At 49.6% G+C, this 21,056-nt stretch overlaps 1 protein-coding gene across 2 annotated transcripts in view; it reads right to left on the reverse strand.

Annotated features, from left to right (window-relative positions):
* The window catches only part of stox2b (storkhead box 2b), a 52,545-nt gene that overhangs the window by 27,407 nt on the left and 4,082 nt on the right, over window positions 1-21,056 (reverse strand). Inside the window, exon 1 of one of the 2 annotated variants that reach the window (XM_077005965.1) lies at window positions 1,566-4,131. The exons of the other annotated variant lie outside the window; for it this stretch is intronic. Within the exon in view, the coding sequence (XP_076862080.1) occupies window positions 1,566-1,734 (169 nt within the window). The 5' untranslated portion in view covers window positions 1,735-4,131. Of the gene's footprint in view, window positions 1-1,565; window positions 4,132-21,056 lie in introns of those variants that run through there. 2 annotated transcript variants of the gene reach the window in all.

Consider the following 21,056-nt stretch of genomic DNA (forward strand, 5'->3'; position numbering starts at 1 on the left):
CCTTAATTAAGAGTCACTGGTTTTTAAGCAACCATACAGCATGTAAACTCAGAATACACCGGATCCATAAAATCAGCGAAGGCTGTCCAAGCGTTTTACTAAGACACACTTCTCACTAAAACACACCTTACCACGAACAGTCCTGCTCCCACACTCATTAACTCTCTCACTATAGGCCTTGGTCTTCCTATTCATTCTCATTCTCCACAATAGCTACATCATTTAACCTCTGACCCCTGGTGTTGCTAGGAAACATGAAGAGACCTCGAAGCAATCTGGGTTTGGCAGCTCTGCCGGGGCTCCCATTCAGGGTTTCTCTAAGCAGCCCCTGAAAGCCGCGCTGCTCCTCTGTGGTCTGCTTAAGTAAACGGGCTGTGGCCGTTCTCACGGAGGGCCGCATGCATTCGAAAAGTGGACAAATGTCCAGCCTCCGCACATAGCGGAGACCGGAAACCACAGGAGTCCACGAGCTCTGCCGTTCTGCTTAATTCCCGAGCCGAGCCGAGGTTCATTGGGATGAGCGAAACCCAGCGCTCCATGCAAACTGAACGGACATTAAAGTCCACGAAAGAAGCCCCTCCTTCCCCAGAACGCTCGTTATCAGGAAAGGGGCGGGGCCAGAACGAGAAGTTCAGCCTGTGTGGGAACAACAGAATTGAATTTCAGACCACTGCTCTGGCCGGTGCGTAATATGGGTGCAAGGATCTGTGCTTTGTCTGGGGGGGATTATTCTAAGACCAGTACTGGAGGCCAACACAGAAATTCAGACAATGGTTTGTTCTGTAGTGGCGACCAGGCAACAGCGTTCTGCACAAATCCCATCACGAGCCGATCTGAAAGGAGCGCGGGGAAGGTGGTGTGAGGCCGTTCATCATTTTTATTCTGTACATGTGTTTTACATAAATTTTTACTGAAACCTAGAGAAAGATTCCTGTCATCCTGCTACAGATTAATGTATCTGGGGAGAAGCTGTCCAACTCCGCGTATTAACCTGTCGATCTTAATGTGTGCAGACAATTCAGCACCATGTTTTTGCACAAGCTGTGGAATGATCATTGGCCAGCATGCAAAGGTAAAGCACAAGGTCAGATTTTGCAGTTGTCTGTAGTTTTGTTCTATGAGAGCTACTTGACTCTAGCCTCGTCTCTGTATTCACATGTCCCGCAACGCCTCACCAGGAGAAGCTGCCACTCAGACTGGGAGAGTCCCAAAAATAGGTGACCCGTATCTCTGTGACGAGGCTGCTGTCAAAAGCACCTCGGGGACTTCAGCAGAACATCCCTACTTTACCGTAACTAATTACTCTGATAGCAGGGCAGGCTACACCAAATGAAGTAAAGACATAGCGAACGTGAGGCGATGATGCCGGCTGCTAACGCGCGGCGGTTGATGAGAGGACCCCAACCTGAGGGCGCGTTAATGACTGATCTCCCCACTGATACACACAGACTACATGAGGTCATTTGACAGGTTATTTGTATGTCATTACAGACAGATAAACACAAAAAGAAAATATAACAGCCTCCCACTTAAAAAGTGCCACCCGTCAGGAGAGACCAACCCACCTGTGGGGATGTATATCCGAGGCGAGGGGCAGAAGAATGCTTTGGGGTAGTGTTTGTGGAGCCGGTAGTCCTTCTCGCTTCTGGAGCGGACACGGTGGTCCGAGACCCGGTCGGAGAGATCCGAGCTTGGCCAGGCCCGGCGTAGCGTGGTGCTCCGCGTCTTCTTCATGGCTGCCCTGAAGGGTGGAGAACGGCGGCCCGCCCTGGCCTGGCTCCTGGGTCCGGACCGGTCCGATCAGGCCACCCACATGGCCGTCACGGCACTGGGTTCCTCTTGCTCTCTCTTCCCCTCTGCTTCCCCGACGGCTCCGCATGCACGGACGTCTGCCTGGGAGCCCAGAAAGAGCAGTGCCCACGTTCCTGCGAGTCAGGATCAGCTTGTCCGAGTCCGGATCGGCTCCTCAGGGCCACGTGCAGCTATGCGACACCCCTTGATCCCTAATCCACTTTGAGAGCTTCCAGCTTCACATGGGGAGGATCGCACATGCACACAAGCTCTCACACCGTGGGTCCTCCAGCATGTAGACAGATGGGTGTGGGAGGATCGGAAAGCACGGATGACGGGAAGAGGATGGGGGGATAGAGGGGGTGGTCTCGCTCAATCGGGGGTGCGGAGGGTGGGGCAGACAGATTACAGCCTGAGAGCACCCCTGGTTTCAAACAATAGCTCAATTCAGCCTAGCTACACTCCTCTAGAGCAGAGGGTCAAACACAAAAGATGCCCCAAAACACAAATGAGACTTAAAAAAAAAGCAAAGGGATACCGAGGAGATCAGTGCCGCTTGGTCTCTCTCCAGCTGGAGTGTAAGGGTTCTTCAGCCTGCTTTGAAAGTGAGCACCAGCTCTCTCCACCCAGATGCGAGTCCTCTGATGAACTGCAGGCAAGTACGCGCCAGCTAATGTGGACAGACCCCTGGTGCGCAGCAAAGCGCTAGTGACAGAAAGGTAAACACTGCTACACACGTGCGTGTTTGTGAGGGTCCACAGCTGGACAGGGACAGAGTCCACAGCCAAGCAAAGACTCCAGACCAGTGCACTCACACACACCCGCGCGCACGCACACACACACCGTCTCTGTCTCTCCTTAGCGTGTGTGTGTGTGTGTGTTTGGGAGCCGGAGGCACTCTCACTCCCGCATCAGACTCGTCAATCCAGTCAGGTAGAGCTTCTCAAAATGCTGCACCTCCTGGGCTTCTACTCCTGGATCTGTGCCCAGCCACAGGAGCGCCAAGCTTTATTTACACACACACACACACACACACCCCAAGCAGCTGCTGATGGCGTGGCCACATCCAGAGTGGAGGACGGAGGTAGAAACCCTTCTGTGGCGCTCGGAGAACTCCAGGACGAACGTGCCGGGCTCGCGCTGGCTCTGCTGCTAAATTCCCTCGTTTTTTCGATTCTCCAGACGCCCTGTTTCCTGCACGCGGAGGTCATCCACAATCCCCTGCGGTCTCCTTCGGTCCAAGAGGCAGCAGCTGCACACAGGGCTCCTCTGGAATGCAATTAGGGTCCGTCTAGAGCAACGCAAGCGGGAACTGGGGTACAGGGAGCAGGCAAAGTGCTGCACAGAGCTCTCTCTCTCTCTCTCTCTCCCTCCCTCTCTCTCTCTCTCTCTCGTGCATTCATGCAGCTGGTCGAGCCCTTACAGCCAATCACTCTCTGACAGCAGCCAATCGGCTTAGAGTAAGCTAGAGAGAGAGGGAGAGCACACACACACACACACACACACACACTCACACACATGCACACACACATGCACAAAACTCTTTCCACTTCTGCCACACACACAAACACATGCTGAATTATTTACTCAGAACTATACTGGGAATACACTGGGACAGCAGCGCACGGTGGTGGAAAGACTATCTGTAAAACATACAACCATTTATTTACTTTCACATAACCTTTATTTAACCAGGTACGTCTCCTGAGATCAGGACCTCTTTTCCAGAACATACTCAAAAATCCCAATCAAGCCCTAATATTCTTATATAAACATATCTGGGCTAAACGCTCCAAACGTGTGAGATGAATGAGTTGTGAAACTTGGGTGGTCAGTTGAAAATGTCTTAATCTGAAATTTAGTCTGTAACTAAAGATATTTTTCTAACCATAACCTTATGTGAGAATTTGTAATGGATTTTAATAGAAATGTTTGGGTTTTAGATGACCTCTTTGGAACACACCCACGCACGCACACCCACACACACACCCACACACAGAAAAACACCTCCAGCTGGCCATTAATCACGACATACACTCACCTACTCCAGCCAGTTGGGTGAACAGTGCAAAACTAATGTTTTTACAATAAGCCAAGGATCAAAGGTCACTGGTCTACAATAAAGCACACCTCCTCTGGCTGCTTCCATCAGTCTTAGGCTGCACTCCCTGTTCCACAAAAACACCACTGCTTTAATTCCTCCAAGCCCTGAAGAAGTTCAGACGGAGATGGAGCACCGGATGAAGCCCTGCAGATGGAGCACCGGGTCCTGCCACGTCACAGGTCCCGCACGCCCTGGCCTGGTCCAGCAACACTTGCCTTACAAGAGGCAACTTCCTCCACAATTAACACCACAGTCTTCTTCAGAGTGGTTGCCGCTTTTTGAAGGCTTGCCCAAGGAGCGTCTTATGGGCGTCCAGGAGAGGGTCTCGTACGGGCGCCCAGGAGAGGGTCCCATATGGGTGTCAAGGAGAGAGTCCCGTGCGGGCATCCAGGAGAGTGTCTCATATGGGCGTCCAGGAGAGGGACCCGTACGGGCGTCCAGGAGAGGATCCCATATGGGTGTCCAGGAGAGGGTACCGTATGGGCGTCCAGAAGAGGGTCCCATGCGGGCGTCCAGGAGAGGGTACCGTAGGGGCGTCCAGGAGAGGGTACCGTAGGGGCGTCCAGGAGAGGGTACCGTAGGGGCGTCTACAAGAGGGTACTGTAGGGGCCTCCAGGAGAGGGTACCATACGGGCGTCCATAAGAGGGTCTTGTGCGAGTGTCCAGGAGAGGGTACCGTACAGGCGTCCAGGAGAGGGTACCGTAGGGGCGTCCAGGAGAGGGTCCTGTTCAGGTGTCCAGGAGAGGGTACCGTATGGGCGTCTAGAAGAGGGTCCTGTCCGGGCGTCCAGGAGAGGGTACCGTATGGGCATCCAGGAGAGGGTCCTGTGAGGGCGTCCAGGAGAGGGTCCCATATGGGCGTCCAGGAGAGGGTCCCATATGGGCTTCCAGAGGAGGGTCCCGTGCGGGCGTCCAGGAGAAGGTCCCGTATGGGCGTCTGCAGCAGACACAGGGGCGGGCTCTGACACTCAGCAGACCCTCTGTGTTGCATTATAGCCTCATAACAGAAAGCACACACAGTGATAGAGGAGAAGGACCTGCTCTGGGTCAAAGTTGTGTGGCTTGAACAACCATGACTCCTCGCTTCTGTCTGGCAGGAAGCACTTTCTTCTAGTTCCTGGTCACATGGGGCATCACTTTCCATACGACTGTACTGTTTAAGGGGGGGGGGGGGGGTGTCTTTTGGACTCCAAAAGCTAACACACCACGGAACATAAATGGGACCTGAGACCTACTGAATTCAGGTTTTGAGTCTGTAACGGTCATGCTCGAATGGCTTCAGCTCTTGGTATGTCTATTACACGGTTATTCCTCTTCATCCTATAAATGCTTTCCACAACCTGGGGCCCAAACTCTGCTAGATGACTTTACTGGAACGTCTCTGCATGTCTGCGCATGTCTCCTCGCTCATCTAATGTCCTGCAGCCTCTAAGCGCTTTGTGTCACTCGCACGCCACGCTGGAGGAGTGTTTCTCTTTCCCCTGGTTGGGTGAGCAGGCTGAGGCCACTGGGATGAGCCAGTTGACTCCATTCCTGGCCTGGATCCTCCTCCCCTGGCCTGGATCCCCCTCCCCGGGCCTGGATCCCCCCTCACCCGGCCCGTCATGGCCACACGTTGGTTATGTCGAGGACTCAGCAGTGCATGCTTCTCCCCCCTGAACTCCACTGGTTCATTTGCCACCAGGACACGGTGGAAAGGGAAGAAGAGTTATAGCACTGCGGACATTTTTAGGGTTTAGGCTGGAATTAGGTTTGGGCACCCGCTCATCTTCAGAGCCGCTTGCCGGAGAGATCAGTCACAGTCTCTATAATCCTCATTTTCCAACTGACATCATGGCCAGAATGTGTGGCAACAATGAAGTGGAATTATCACTCAGACTTCGAAGGAGAACACACTTCAAATGCAAGTCATTCTTTCCTAGCAATTCAAATAATCACTGGGAACCTTTCAAGACCTAGACCAGAGTTCCCTTGTGAACCCTTCCCCCACCCACAATCCCCCTTTACCCCAGACACGGCCAGCCCTACACACACAGGGAGTCTCCCGCCACCCCGAGGGTCTGCTCACTCTCCCAGAGCCAACTGCTCTCTTGCAGGCTTTAACCCCCCTCCCCCCCACCCACACCCACACACACACACACACTTTTCAATCAGTGAAACTTGTACCGTGCGCCCTGTGTAGACGCCAGACCTCCTCCGGGCTGAAAGGAAACGTGTTCCGAATTATAAACCCTCCCCCGCTTCCCTTCTCCTTGCTGCGTCTCGATCACCACAACACGCTCACGCCCACCTCCATCTCACCACAACACGCTCACGCCCACCTCCATCTCACCACAACACGCTCACGCCCACCTCCATCTCACCACAACACGCTCACACCCACCTCCATCTCACCACAACACGCTCACGCCCACCTCCATCTCACCACAACATGCTCACGCCCACCTCCATCTCACCACAACACGCTCACGCCCACCTCCATCTCACCACAACACGCTCACACCCACCTCCATCTCACCACAACACGCTCACACCCACCTCCATCTCACCACAACATGCTCACGCCCACCTCCATCTCACCACAACACGCTCACGCCCACCTCCATCTCACCACAACACGCTCACGCCCACCTCCATCTCACCACAACATGCTCACGCCCACCTCCATCTCACCATGCCATGCTCACGCCCACCTCCATCTCACCACAACACGCTCACGCCCACCTCCATCTCACCACAACACGCTCACGCCCACCTCCATCTCACCACAACACGCTCACGCCCACCTCCATCTCACCACAACACGCTCACGCCCACCTCCATCTCACCACAACACGCTCACGCCCACCTCCATCTCACCACAACACGCTCACGCCCACCTCCATCTCACCACAACACGCTCACGCCCACCTCCATCTCACCACAACACGCTCACGCCCACCTCCATCTCACCACAACACGCTCACGCCCACCTCCATCTCACCACAACACGCTCACGCCCACCTCCATCTCACCACAACACGCTCACGCCCACCTCCATCTCACCACAACACGCTCACGCCCACCTCCATCTCACCACAACACGCTCACGCCCACCTCCATCTCACCACAACACGCTCACGCCCACCTCCATCTCACCACAACACGCTCACGCCCACCTCCATCTCACCACAACACGCTCACGCCCACCTCCATCTCACCACAACACGCTCACACCCACCTCCATCTCACCACAACACGCTCACACCCACCTCCATCTCACCACAACACGCTCACGCCCACCTCCATCTCACCACAACACGCTCACACCCACCTCCATCTCACCACAACACGCTCACACCCACCTCCATCTCACCACAACACGCTCAGGCCCACCTCCATCTCACCACAACACGCTCACACCCACCTCCATCTCACCACAACACGCTCACACCCACCTCCATCTCACCACAACACGCTCACGCCCACCTCCATCTCACCACAACACGCTCACGCCCACCTCCATCTCACCACAACACGCTCAGGCCCACCTCCATCTCACCACAACACGCTCACACCCACCTCCATCTCACCACAACACGCTCACACCCACCTCCATCTCACCACAACACGCTCACGCCCACCTCCATCTCACCACAACACGCTCACACCCACCTCCATCTCACCACAACACGCTCACGCCCACCTCCATCTCACCACAACACGCTCACGCCCACCTCCATCTCACAACACGCTCACCTCCATCTCACCACAACACGCTCACGCCCACCTCCATCTCACCACAACACGCTCACACCCACCTCCATCTCACCACAACACGCTCACGCCCACCTCCATCTCACCACAACACGCTCACACCCACCTCCATCTCACCACAACACGCTCACGCCCACCTCCATCTCACCACAACACGCTCACGCCCACCTCCATCTCACCACAACACGCTCACACCCACCTCCATCTCACCACAACACGCTCACGCCCACCTCCATCTCACCACAACACGCTCACACCCACCTCCATCTCACCACAACACGCTCACGCCCACCTCCATCTCACCATGCCATGCTCACACCCACCTCCATCTCACCACAACACGCTCACGCCCACCTCCATCTCACCACAACACGCTCACCTCCATCTCACCACAACACGCTCACCTCCATCTCACCACAACACGCTCACGCCCACCTCCATCTCACCACAACACGCTCACGCCCACCTCCATCTCACCACAACACGCTCACACCCACCTCCATCTCACCACAACACGCTCACGCCCACCTCCATCTCACCACAACACGCTCACACCCACCTCCATCTCACCACAACACGCTCACGCCCACCTCCATCTCACCATGCCATGCTCACGCCCACCTCCATCTCACCACAACACGCTCACGCCCACCTCCATCTCACCACAACACGCTCACCTCCATCTCACCACAACACGCTCACGCCCACCTCCATCTCACCACAACACGCTCACGCCCACCTCCATCTCACCACAACACGCTCACACCCACCTCCATCTCACCACAACACGCTCACGCCCACCTCCATCTCACCATGCCATGCTCACGCCCACCTCCATCTCACCACAACACGCTCACGCCCACCTCCATCTCACCACAACACGCTCACCTCCATCTCACCACAACACGCTCACCTCCATCTCACCACAACACGCTCACCTCCATCTCACCACAACACGCTCACGCCCACCTCCATCTCACCACAACACGCTCACCTCCATCTCACCATGCCATGCTCACGCCCACCTCCATCTCACTACAACACGCTCACCTCCATCTCACCACAACACGCTCATGCCCACCTCCATCTCACCACGGCATGCTGACGCCCACCTCCATCTCACCATGGCATGCTCAGCCCCACGTCCATCTCACCACAACACGCTCAGGCCCACCTCCATCTCACCACAACATGCTCAGGCCCACCTCCATCTCACCACAACATGCTCACGCCCACCTCCATCTCACCACAACACGCTCACCTCCATCTCACCACAACACGCTCACGCCCACCTCCATCTCACCACAACACGCTCACACCCACCTCCATCTCACCACAACACGCTCACGCCCACCTCCATCTCACCACAACACGCTCACCTCCATCTCACCACAACACGCTCACACCCACCTTCATCTCACCACAACACGCTCACACCCACCTCCATCTCACCACAACACGCTCACGCCCACCTCCATCTCACCATGCCATGCTCACGCCCACCTCCATCTCACCACAACACGCTCACGCCCACCTCCATCTCACCACAACACGCTCACGCCCACCTCCATCTCACCACAACATGCTCACCTCCATCTCACCATGCCATGCTCACGCCCACCTCCATCTCACCACAACACGCTCATGCCCACCTCCATCTCACCACGGCATGCTGACGCCCACCTCCATCTCACCATGGCATGCTCAGCCCCACGTCCATCTCACCACAACACGCTCAGGCCCACCTCCATCTCACCACAACATGCTCAGGCCCACCTCCATCTCACCACAACACGCTCACGCCCACCTCCATCTCACCACGGCACGCTCAGCCCCACCTCCATCTCACCACAACGCCGCACTTTTGCCCCGCCCTGCTACACACTTACCCCAATGACCGACAACCTCCACGCAGCCAAATGGCCACAAAAATCCTCCAGGCTGTCCAGCGTACTCGGCTTGACCTTCCTGAATCCCAGGATCAACATAAACACAGAGCTCCTTCACCCAGCACCTATACACAGACAAAACTATCCCAGAAACTCCCGAGAACCTCAGAGAAGTGCAAAACTCTCCCTTTTACTCACTAATTGAGCAGTTAGATGACCTCATGTCCTCAGCGTTAGTGGAAGAATTAGCATGTCAAGCCTGAGAGAGAACAGAGTTTCTGTTGGGTTCTCAACCCATGCCAGGCTCGAGCCGAACCGTGCGCTCTGGATGCGAGCGCCCGGGAGAACGCCAGTGTCCCACTGCTGTGGAACCCGGGTTAAGGAAACACACTGTTGTGTTTGGATCCCACTACACAATAAAAGCATCATTACTGAATGAAAATCCCACTGTGTATATCTGAACTGTTGTGAAATGGAGGCCAGTTTAACTCTGGTAGGTTTACTAAGCAGACGTGGCACTAGGCACCATTCCTACATCAACAGGAAAGGAAAGATTTGCACCCAGCGTTTATTTTTGTGGGCCAGATTCATGAAGGGTCAGACTGACACTTGAGAGGCTACATGTGTGATTTGTACAAACCTTGATGCTGGTCTGATTTATTAAGATGTAGCTACTGGACCCATGACAGCGGACTGCAAGAACACTGTATGCATGTGCTAGGGTTAGTAGAGTAGTCACAAAGCTCTAATCACATACGGACTGTGCAAAAAACATCTTGCAAAGAAACTGACTGAAGAAATAAAACACACTTCCCCATCAAAGCTGCTAATGAGATATACGCTTGTGCAACTTCATCTTACCATCCCATACAGAATTTCAGACAAATTCTGAAGGCGTTAATTCAGCGCTCTGTATTAGACTCAAATGTAAAATCTTGCTCTGAAACGGCATAGCCCGATCGCCAGGCAGAGGTGTGAGTGAGCATGTATTCATGCTCGGTGGATACCGCCACACTACAGCCTCTAACACAAGAGCTCGAATCTCCTGCCTTAGCCCAGCTACTGCAAACAGGACACAATTACAGCTGTTTAGCGAACAAACGCACAGCTTGCTGAAAACTCCTGCCAAACCTCCACACCGTGGTTTAACCCCAAAGCCAAGAAGCCCGCACCAGGGGTATGCAACACCATGGCTACTACCTGTGTGAACCCAGGGCTTTAACCATTACATGTCATTCCATAACACTCTGGGGACCGGAGATTAATGGTGTCTCTTACGGAGCTGAATATTCAAGGGTTAACATAATAAACGTATAGCAGACCATGCACACAGTACAATACAATTATAATGAATTGAGTGATTAGGAAAGAAAATAACTGCCCGTTGTTGTATTTGGCAAACAAAGCAGAGTTAGTTATCCTGGTTGCCTGACTAAGGCTGAAATCTACATTATAGAGAGATTTATAGTGAGGAAAAAGTGAAAAGTACGTTCAACAGGCTCCAGAGTGTATCATGGATTGAACCATACGCACGCGCACACACACACACCCCCACACACACGCAAACCAAGCCCTACTACCACAATATCTTTAATCTAATTTTCATATGATACTTTGGCTATATTAAGTCAATGTGTGGACCTGCCCCTGGTGCATTCTGACGTCACCTCATGGTCCTGGAGGGGCAGGGGCGGCCAGACTGGGGCTGCAACTGGCTCACAGCTATGTTCTAGCCATCCCTGAACGTGGTCTTCAGGGGGAAATAAAGGCCTTCCCCTTTCTCCCCTCCCCCACCTCACACCCCATCCATAACTCTACTCTTCATCACTCAATAGAATGGCCTCATGCAAGATTAATCTCGTACAGAAAAAACCGTGCGTGCAAAGTGAAACACGCTCTGAATCGAGCTGCTGTGACTACGCCCTGCCATCGTTTTAACGTTCCACAACGGGGATGCCGGTTCCAGCGCCCCAGAATCGCGGCGAGGTCTTTTTGCGGGGAAGCGCCACTAGTTGGAGGATGTTCGAGAAGAAAAGCTGCGCTGCAGAGACACAGCGGCTTCATCCTTCCACCACGTTCACCACGAGAGCAGCGCTGGGCATATGGCTGAGCTCTCTCTCCGCGCTCCTCCTCGCTGAGATCTGGAAGAGGAGGCGGCGTGCTGGCAGACCTGCGGCTTGGCCCGTGGGCCCCCGCGCCTCCTGGCAGGCCCGAGCTCCCTGCATGGTGCTCGCTGCAGGCGCTCAGTGCGAGTGCTCCGCACACCATCCCTCATGCTGTGAGAGTGTAGCCCACGCAGTCACAGACACACCCCTCCCACCTTCACATATACTTGCTCCGATACTCACGCCTCGTAAACCGGGCCTCAAGAACCGGACCTCGAGAACTCGGGGCCTAAGATGAGCTTGACCTCCTTCTGGCTTTAAACGGGGGTGTGCGTTTGCAGTCTCTTTTAAGGGCTCCATTGCTCTGCTGGCCAAGGCTAATCACGGTTCTGCATCGCGCATGGTGCCGACAGCGTTATGTGCGGTGTTGCAGTAAACCAGGCTTTTAATGAGTGCGGCAGGAACTTGGACGGACCAAATGGAGCTCCATCCACAGAAAGGCCGTTACAACTCCACTGCCTTGGACTGCGGTCGGTCTGGTAAACCCACGACCGTCCCATAACCCACCCCCACCATCACCACCCGACGCAACATAAACAAGACCTTCTCGGCTAGGGACGCCGATAGCTCAAGATCTCCGCCGCTCTCTCTGGGTTCTCCCCACGGTGCTGGGCTGTGTGTGGGTACTGGCTGTCTGCCCAGCAAGGAATCATCATCACGATTTGAGCAATATAATATCTGAGTAATTTATAGCTGGCCCACAAGGCCGGTCTTCCACCCTGAGGCAGATTTAGGAGTCCCTGACCAAGCCCAGCGTGTCTGGAGTGGGCGGCCCAGACCACGGTATTCTCAGCTCAAACGTGTGGAGTTTGGAAACACATTACTGCGGCCAAAGGACCGAACGTAAAAAACAACAAACTGTTTTATTTCACAAGCCAGCACAAATTTAAACAAACATATTCAGGAGGTGGTAGGTTTTTGTTGTTCATGAAAATGTGGTTTACACATGTGCAAAAGCTTAAAATTAGGGCTTTTAAAAAAGTTTATTTATTTATTTTTAAGTGGCCTGCTCTCGGCAAAAACAGATAGAGGAAAATGCATGTCTTCATTACGAAACCGACGTCAAAAACATTAAGTGAGAGCATCTGTTTTCCCCGTAGAGGTGATAGAGGAGAAAGAGAACGGGGAAAAGAGAGAACAAAAGATAACGAGAGCGAGAGAGACAGAGAGTTACTCAGAAGAGGGCCCATGGTTAGACTTGTGTATTGCATACGTGTAAAAGAGTGATATCCCCAGCAGTGCACTGGTAGCACCACTGCCCCTCCCCCACTACAGTCACTCCTTTAATCAGCTACAATAACACTGCTCAGTGGTCTCAACAATCAGAGGCGCACGTGGGTGTGTGCACATAGACGTCTGCTCTGTGCAACAAGTGAAGAACCCATGAGAACGCAAAACACAGGCCCAGGTTTTCACATCATCATCATCATCTATATAAATGAGGATTAAGAGTGTTTGATGAATCTGCTAATACGCCTTGTGTTCCAGCTACAGAGCAGAAGACTACGCTACATTCCTCTAGCTCCAGCTGATGTAGCGCTCTGAGACCAAAATGAAGTCTAGTGTGGGTGTAGTAAGAAAGGTGCCTCTTTCCAGTGCATCTAAACATGCATATCACCAGAACCACATGTGTAACACCGAGACCAGATCACAGAGTGGGGCCCCGTGACCCAGTAAAAAAGCTCATGTCAAAACTGATTGTTTTGCTTTTTGATAGCGTGCACCATGACCGTCGTACAGTGTGAATTCTTGAGCATGCACATCTCTGCCAGCCCAAAAAGGCCACCCAGAAGGGACACACCCCTATCGCTTGCCTGATTGGTCGATAAGCCCTGAATGCTGGCGTGAGAATGGTGAACCAGGTTCCATCTCCCCAGAGAGGAGCTGATTAAATGAAAACCTCATGAATTCATTGGTTCTTACTGTAAACTAATCCAGCACGACGGCTCTCTGGTTGAGTGCTATAAACTGAACTGGTCTATGTTCTGTTGTACACTTCATGGTGTAAAGTGGTTAACCACCCCCTCAAAAAAAATAGACTAAACATTGGATGTCCAGTATTATTACCAGTGTTGCGAATAACGCCGTTAAAAATAACGGCGTTAGGTAACGGCGTCATTTTGTCAGTAACGGGATAATATAATTAATTACTTTTCCTGTCGTTACAACGCCGTTGACGTTACTGGTCATTAAAAGCGGTGCGTTACTATATATTAATATACTAACAGTAATCCGAGCGGACCGCTGCCCAGACTAGAGAGGAGAAACAGATCTCGATAGGTCACAGTTCTCTGTGTAACACCTGTTTAACTTAACAAGTCAGTAAGCGATTGGCTAAGGCAGCGTTATGGTAGCCAATCAGAGCCAGTGTTTTTACACGCGTGCCGAGGCATACCCAGTGATACACCAAATGGAGAAGAAGCAGAAATGGCAAGTCATGAGCAAGCCGAAGAAAAATTCGCATTTTCAAGTTGGCGATATAAACATTATTTAAGAAAATACTTGAAGTTCCTGAATGTCTACCAGACTGGGTATTTTATTTATTTAATTAAGAATAGAGGTTTTATTGTTAAGTTTATTTCTGTTCAGTTGTCTCAGGTTGAGAGAATTTAATAGATGTAAATGCACTTTATATAGTGTTTTTTATACAGAGATTTGGGATTTTAAAGGATTTTATCCTGCACTGGTCTGTTGATGTGCAATAAATATTGGGGGCAGTCATGGCCTGGCGGTTAGGAAACTGGTCTTGTGACTGGAGGGTCGTGGGTTAGATTCCCAGACAGGCCATGACTGAGGTGCCCTTGAGCAAGGCACCTAACCCCAACTGCTCCAACTGATTGGGGTGTAAAAATCACAATTGACAAAATATGGCACATTTAATTTATCAAAAGTTAAACACCTTTCTGATCTACTCATTTCAACTGACTGAAAACTGCTTTTTCAAAAAAATCCTTATTCATTGGCATATAACTTTTTTTTTTTTTTACTGTAACGCAAATAGTTACTTTCCCTGGTAACGAGTTACTTTTATTATAGAGTAATTCAGTTACTAACTCAGTTACTTTTTTGAACAAGTAGTGAGTAACTATAACTAATTACTTTTTTAAAGTAACGTTCCCAACACTGATTATTACGATTCTGAACCAACACAATGCTGACTGCTTGACTGAATTAAATGAGATCAGTAATGACAACAGACCAACATATGGATTTTCCCCTCTGCGGTAGAGGCGTGGCCAACAGCTGCACACCAAATAGGATAGGATGGCAGAAATACTGATTTAGATCTCCAGCTTATGCTGCGTGTCTGAAGCACCAATCAGGAATTCTGCAACTGCTGACTAGATTCTACAGCAGCGACAGATGCTTGTGCGGAAAAGAAACACTAAAATACTCCCAGCCCTAACGTATACGTTTCCCTTTAAGTAAACCCAGACCAGGTCTTGCAGGGGCTGCACCAAAGCTTTGCCAATACCTGACTGAACCAATTAGTATAAAAGACATGTGGAAGTTGGCCATTCTAACGTTCCTCTCCGCGTTTTGTTTAATTCAAATCTGAGGTTTCTTGCTTTGTTTTCGTGAGTCTTCTGCAAGGAGACACCAGCCTTGCGTCGTCCCCAGCGTCCGGGACACGGAGCAACGCTGTGCTTCTGGGGAGCTTCTGTCAGGTTTGTTTGCAGGGCCTGCTCTTTTCCAGCCCTCAGTCTTAGTTGGACTCAATTCAGAACACTCTTCTCCTGGGCCTCTGCGCAAGCAGGCCTTTTAATCGCAGCAAGTGTGAGCTAATTTTGGACCACCCCGGTCGCTGAGAGTGAAAGCAAGTGAATGAGGAGAGAGGGAGAGAAAGAGAGAGGGAGAGAGAGCGTGTGAGAGAGAGAGTCTCCTCGTATTCTCTCGAGTGTCATTCTGCACAACTGCTGCCAGGACCCGGTCATGCCAAACGTCCCTAACCACGGGCCTCGCACCACCACCCACACAAACCCACCGGAAGCTTCTTTCTTGTCCAGCTGACTTTCCTCTGAACGATCTGCTGGAGATCTCACTGTACTCCTCGGCTCTCCCGGTTGCCATAGCGTGCCGGGAACGCCCTCCGGATACCCTACGCCCCCTCCCCTGGGGAAGCAGCTTATGCTCTGTGAGTGATCCCTTGTAGTAGAGCAAGCTACGATTGGGGCCCCTAATGGCGGGCGTCAGCGCTCCTGCGTGCTGACGTGTGCAGGAGAGGGATGGATTAAGGTGGAGGGGACAGGTACAGTGAGAGGGCGCGCTGCTGTTTCAAAATCAGATGCAGTGTGCCATGTTGTGCTTTTATAGATTATCTATGGCATTTATCAAACGAGAGAGATTACTCACTAGTGAAGAGAGGATTACAAAGAGCATCTGTCTGAGAAAGACAGCAGGCCTGCTCTAAACAGGTTTCAGTGTTTAGTAGGGAAGGACATGGAACCAAGCAGAACTAAGACCAAGCCCAAACACAATCATAAACGCTGTGGTTTACGTTACAAACTGGAACACCCCCAAACCAGTGTTTAAGGCTTGAATGATCTAGAGTTTGTTTAACATATGCAAATGGAAAAGCCCAATAGGCACGTTTTATATTATCAGGATGCATTCCCATAATCTGATCTCATAATTTCTCTCCAAGTCTGTGTTCCAAGGTCAGGTGATTTCATCTATGGGCGTTTTTGTGGGGCCTAAATGAATAACCTCAAAATTAAAAACATCATCATGGTTGCTTTGCACATTAAAGGCAGGAAGCAGCCCTCAGGAGGGACAGCGCAGGGTGGCCGGGGTAACTATGGCTGCCTGTGAAATCCACCTCCACCTACTCCACCTCCTCCTCGCGAGGAGATCAGGTTCCAGATCAGGATTTGAGATGGAAAGGTGCAAACCGCTTATGCCACTGTCAGGTTCAGATTTCAAGGAGGCACTGTTCTTTCATACGCGTCAAAGCCATTTGACACCTGAGCGGGGTAGTTTCTGCCTCCACATGCCCCGTGCCCCTGTGACAGGACTCCCTCCACTGAGCTCAGAAGGGGTCGAGCTGCATTCGCAAATAGAAAGTCTCTCTGCTTCAAAACTTCATCAAAATGAAAAAACACAAAATTTAATGTTAGTGTGGAATTTATAGCACAAGATTATTAAATGAGTGAATACCTGGGCGGAAGTCCAGCAACAGGGAACATTACCACAAATATTTCAGTTTCAAAAGTAATGAAAATACAGAGAATATTAAATAACTACACATCTGGAGAAGCACAACAAATCACTTGGAAGTATACAAGGGAAGGAGCAAAAGAGTTCAATCAGTACTCTAAATTGCTTTTTTTATTGCTTTGAAAACTACCAGAACATCTTTACGGTATATTGTTTCAATTTTTTATGCATAGTAACATGGTTTGGCTCTGACTTGCAATCTTGAATCCAAGCTTCCATTTTTGACCTGAATTTACAAAACAGAAAAGTTTCAGGCGCGTCTACCTCTGCCCTCTTGTGGAGGAAATTAGATTTTTCATACTACCCTGATGTCACAACTGACTAGATCCACAAGACTTTCTATGGTTGAGGTTCACAGGTTCTAAAGATCACCAAGATGATATGTGCTCCTCAGCTGCTATTACAGAGATCCACAGATCTCTCTTATCTACTCATTGAGTTCTCTGGCTACTTATTAAGGCCATTTGGAGCTGGAGGAAAATGTCACTGACTATTCTTCTCACATTACTAAAGTGGGAAAACTGTGGCTAGAAACAGCACACACACACACTATATATATATATATATATATATATTAGGGCTGGGTATTGATTCAAATTCCAAGAATCGATCCGATTCCGATTCTGAAGATTAAGAATCGATTTTTTTCGATTTAATCCGATTTAATCGATTCGATCCGATTCGGGGTTTAGTGTTATTAAAAATGTATTTGAGCTGTTTCCTGACTGTGTACAGAAGCAACATGTTAAAACTAGTATTATATCGATATTAAATCAGCAAATAGTTACTGGTAGTTGGTAGTTACTGATGGCTGGAAGACTGGTGAAAAGGGTCATCATAAATCTACCTTCAAGAAAGGTAATCCAGGACAATAAACAGAGGACATCTTTGAGGTGTCTATATCTGCAACAGTGGGCTCCTACTGGGACACTAACCAGTGCATTATTATTATGATTTAAATAATTAAGAATTCACCCATAAGCTGTTGCTACCAAATGCATTTTTATTTTAAAAGTGCTCACACTTAATAAACTGAAAGTATAAAATGTAAACGTGTATTTTTCTTTAAAGTGAGAATATAAGAACAGAACTCTCACGTTATGGTCCCCGACCCCTCCGTTTTGGGCACGTTAACGTCTTCTGCGTCTAATCGTCTGCGTCTGTGTATCTCCGTGGGTGCGGGTGCGTCTTGTGATAGTCCTCACCTGTGGCTCGTCTCGTCACGTGGGGTTTATGTGGTTTGTCTATTTAATTTGCGCGCGCGCAGCGTCCTGTGCTCGTCGTTGTTTGAGTGACACATGTATTTTATTTGTGTGGTGGTGTGCTCTAAAGCATTATGTTGGTATGTAAATGCCTCAGCAGACACTGGAGCAGCAAGTCGTGACCCAGTGACCCATGGCAACCGTGATGGAGGCGTATGATGCAGGAATAGACTGGAATAGATCCTGGAGAGACTGTTAGTCTGATGCTGTTAGCGTCGTTTATGATGATGTCACCGATAAAGACTTAGCATGACTCTACAATCAGATGAAATGACTGACGCTTTGTGTCAGGTGTGTAAGGGGTGTCAGGTGTGTCAGGGATGTCAGACCATTTTTAGTTTCGTATGTGATCCACCATTTTCTTTGCACAATTACTACTGATGTGCCGTTGGCGAACATGTCGGCTCTTTAAAGGAGCTTTTTTAAACGAATGCCTGGAGCCTACTCACAGTGAAGCATCTTCTGTCTGATTGATTTTCAGTGAGCTAGATCAGACCTAACTTGCTCACTTGGAAGTGCACCCTGTGCCTGGGGTGAAACTTTGTGTCCATGTTTGATTACGTTTACATCCAAATCTTGCAATAATGAGAAAAAATTTCTTTAACTCTCACACAGTGCTAAATGTGCTATAACAGCATCGAGGTAAACAAAGTCTTAATGCCGATAAAGGAAAAGCCATGAACAAATCCATATCAAATATCGCTAACTGGAATAGTTGGTGATCTGATTACATACAGATCTTTGTCACGAATGTATTTGAAACTAAAGATAAAGATAATCCTAAACTCTCTGAGGATGGTAGCAACAGCCAATCACGTCTCATGCAGCATGTGCCAGAACCCCCCAAGAAAGAACACACCAGCTGGGTCAGGGAAGAACTACACATTAAATTGGCACTTAAGGATAATTTTCATATTTTCTATATAATACCCAAAAAAATTTTATTCAAGTGAATATATATATAAATGAATAAATAAATGAACTGCTTTATCTGTCACATTTTAATGCTTAATCTAATTAATAAAGATCAAAGGTGTGACGAATAAAGCATTTGAATGGAGCAGCTATATAATACACAGTAACACTGAATTATTTTAATAGTCAAAGTTACAGACAAAAAAACAATGTTGATAATATTAACAAGCTTGACAGGGGAAAAAGTAGAGAGACTTCATTCACTGTCTGGACCTGCAGACCTGCAGAAGGCTGAACGATGCACCTCGAAATGTGAGCTGATCAGATTGAGCCAGAATGCCCCTCACTAGCAATAACTGTAATATTTTACCAGTTCAACATTTATTACTTTAATAAGGTGTGCAGACAGAAGTAAATGCAAAACTAACAAGAAAGAACATTCAAGTGTAAAATCTCATTTTAAGCATTAAGAGTGAATTCAATAGTTAAACGGTAGATCTACATAATCAGTGCCTCATATAATGAGTGAATGTCGCTGGCTCTAATGGTAACGTACAATCATGTAGGGGTGATCAAATATCACATAAGCCTAATGTTTTATTACCTTTCAAATGCTGCTTATCAAAAGCAGGAAAATTCCTTTGGAACTATTTATTTTATTAGTGATATTATGAATGTGTAATTATGTATTTCAACCCTAAGGAAAAGAAACTAGAAAAAAATAATAATCCAGCCAAAAGAGATTTTGACAGCTGTGACTGTTGCATGGTATACAGCAGCAGTATGTCAATAAATTGCACAAAACTAAGACATTTTATGTTAAGTGACCATAACAGCTCCAGTCATCATCCATATTTGTGTTGTATAACACAGCAAAAACAAATAAAGAGCATTAATCTTTAAATACCCACATGCTCCCTACCACGTGTCTGCTGGATTAACACGTATGTGATGACAACATGTATTAGATCATTATCTCTAAAGACATCCGGACGGCTTGAATCATAGCGCAACTGCACCAGCAGGGGGAGCCATTTACATCATCACCCTAATGCATTTTTTTACGGGAGTTTACGGGAATGATCCCCTTTAAGTGGATGAGATCACGAGCAGCCTTAATGTTGGAAACAGCGTAAAGATCGTAGTGCAAATGCAGGCATCCCCAGCTCGTCTCGAGGGCCGACCCCCCGGGATCCTGGTCTGACCACAGACATGGGTGATGATGTCAGTGATGACATAACTCAGGAGCATCTGCCCATGGGACAACCAAGTTATTCTGGGATATGAACGGTTTCTGAAGACTGCTTAGAAGATAAATTCTTGATAAATTACCAAGAACTGAAAAGAAGTGAAATAAAAAAAGGGAATCATTATGGAGTAAAATGCACCTTCAGTGCATGATGCCTGAAAGCAGCTGAGTGTTTCTCCCTCAGGACGTGTCAGCCGCGATCCGAGCACGAGACGTCCAGCACAGACAACAGCACCTGCATTAAACCCTCCACCCAAAGGCACGTGGGGCACGCCGACCCTCTGCCACCTGGCTTCCCTAACGACCGGGTCTGTGCCGCAAAACATCTGAAGACATCAAAATGAAAAGTGCCTTCAATTAAACCACACTGCAGATGCCTCTGCTGGAGGTGGGGGCACAGGAAGAAAGAGAGGAAGTGGTTCAAGTCAGGAAGCAGCATGCCCTTAAGTGAAGGCGTCAGGTTGAATTGGCTGTGGGACACCCCCTCCATCCCAACCCACCCAGGTCTGGGATCTACAGCCGAGATAAAAGTGTCTGTTTCCTGAGTGCTGAGATCTGCTTTGTCGCGTCACTTTAATGGCTACATTTCAGCCTGGGGTTTGGGAAGCAGATCCAGGATCAGAGGAAAAACAAGTGACATGTAACCAGAGAAAGATTTATGTACAGATACAAAGATTCTTCTCTTCCTCTCTGACCTGTGCAGACACA

This window comes from Brachyhypopomus gauderio, chromosome 5 (assembly GCF_052324685.1).
Source record: "Brachyhypopomus gauderio isolate BG-103 chromosome 5, BGAUD_0.2, whole genome shotgun sequence".
Classification (NCBI taxonomy): domain Eukaryota; kingdom Metazoa; phylum Chordata; class Actinopteri; order Gymnotiformes; family Hypopomidae; genus Brachyhypopomus; species Brachyhypopomus gauderio.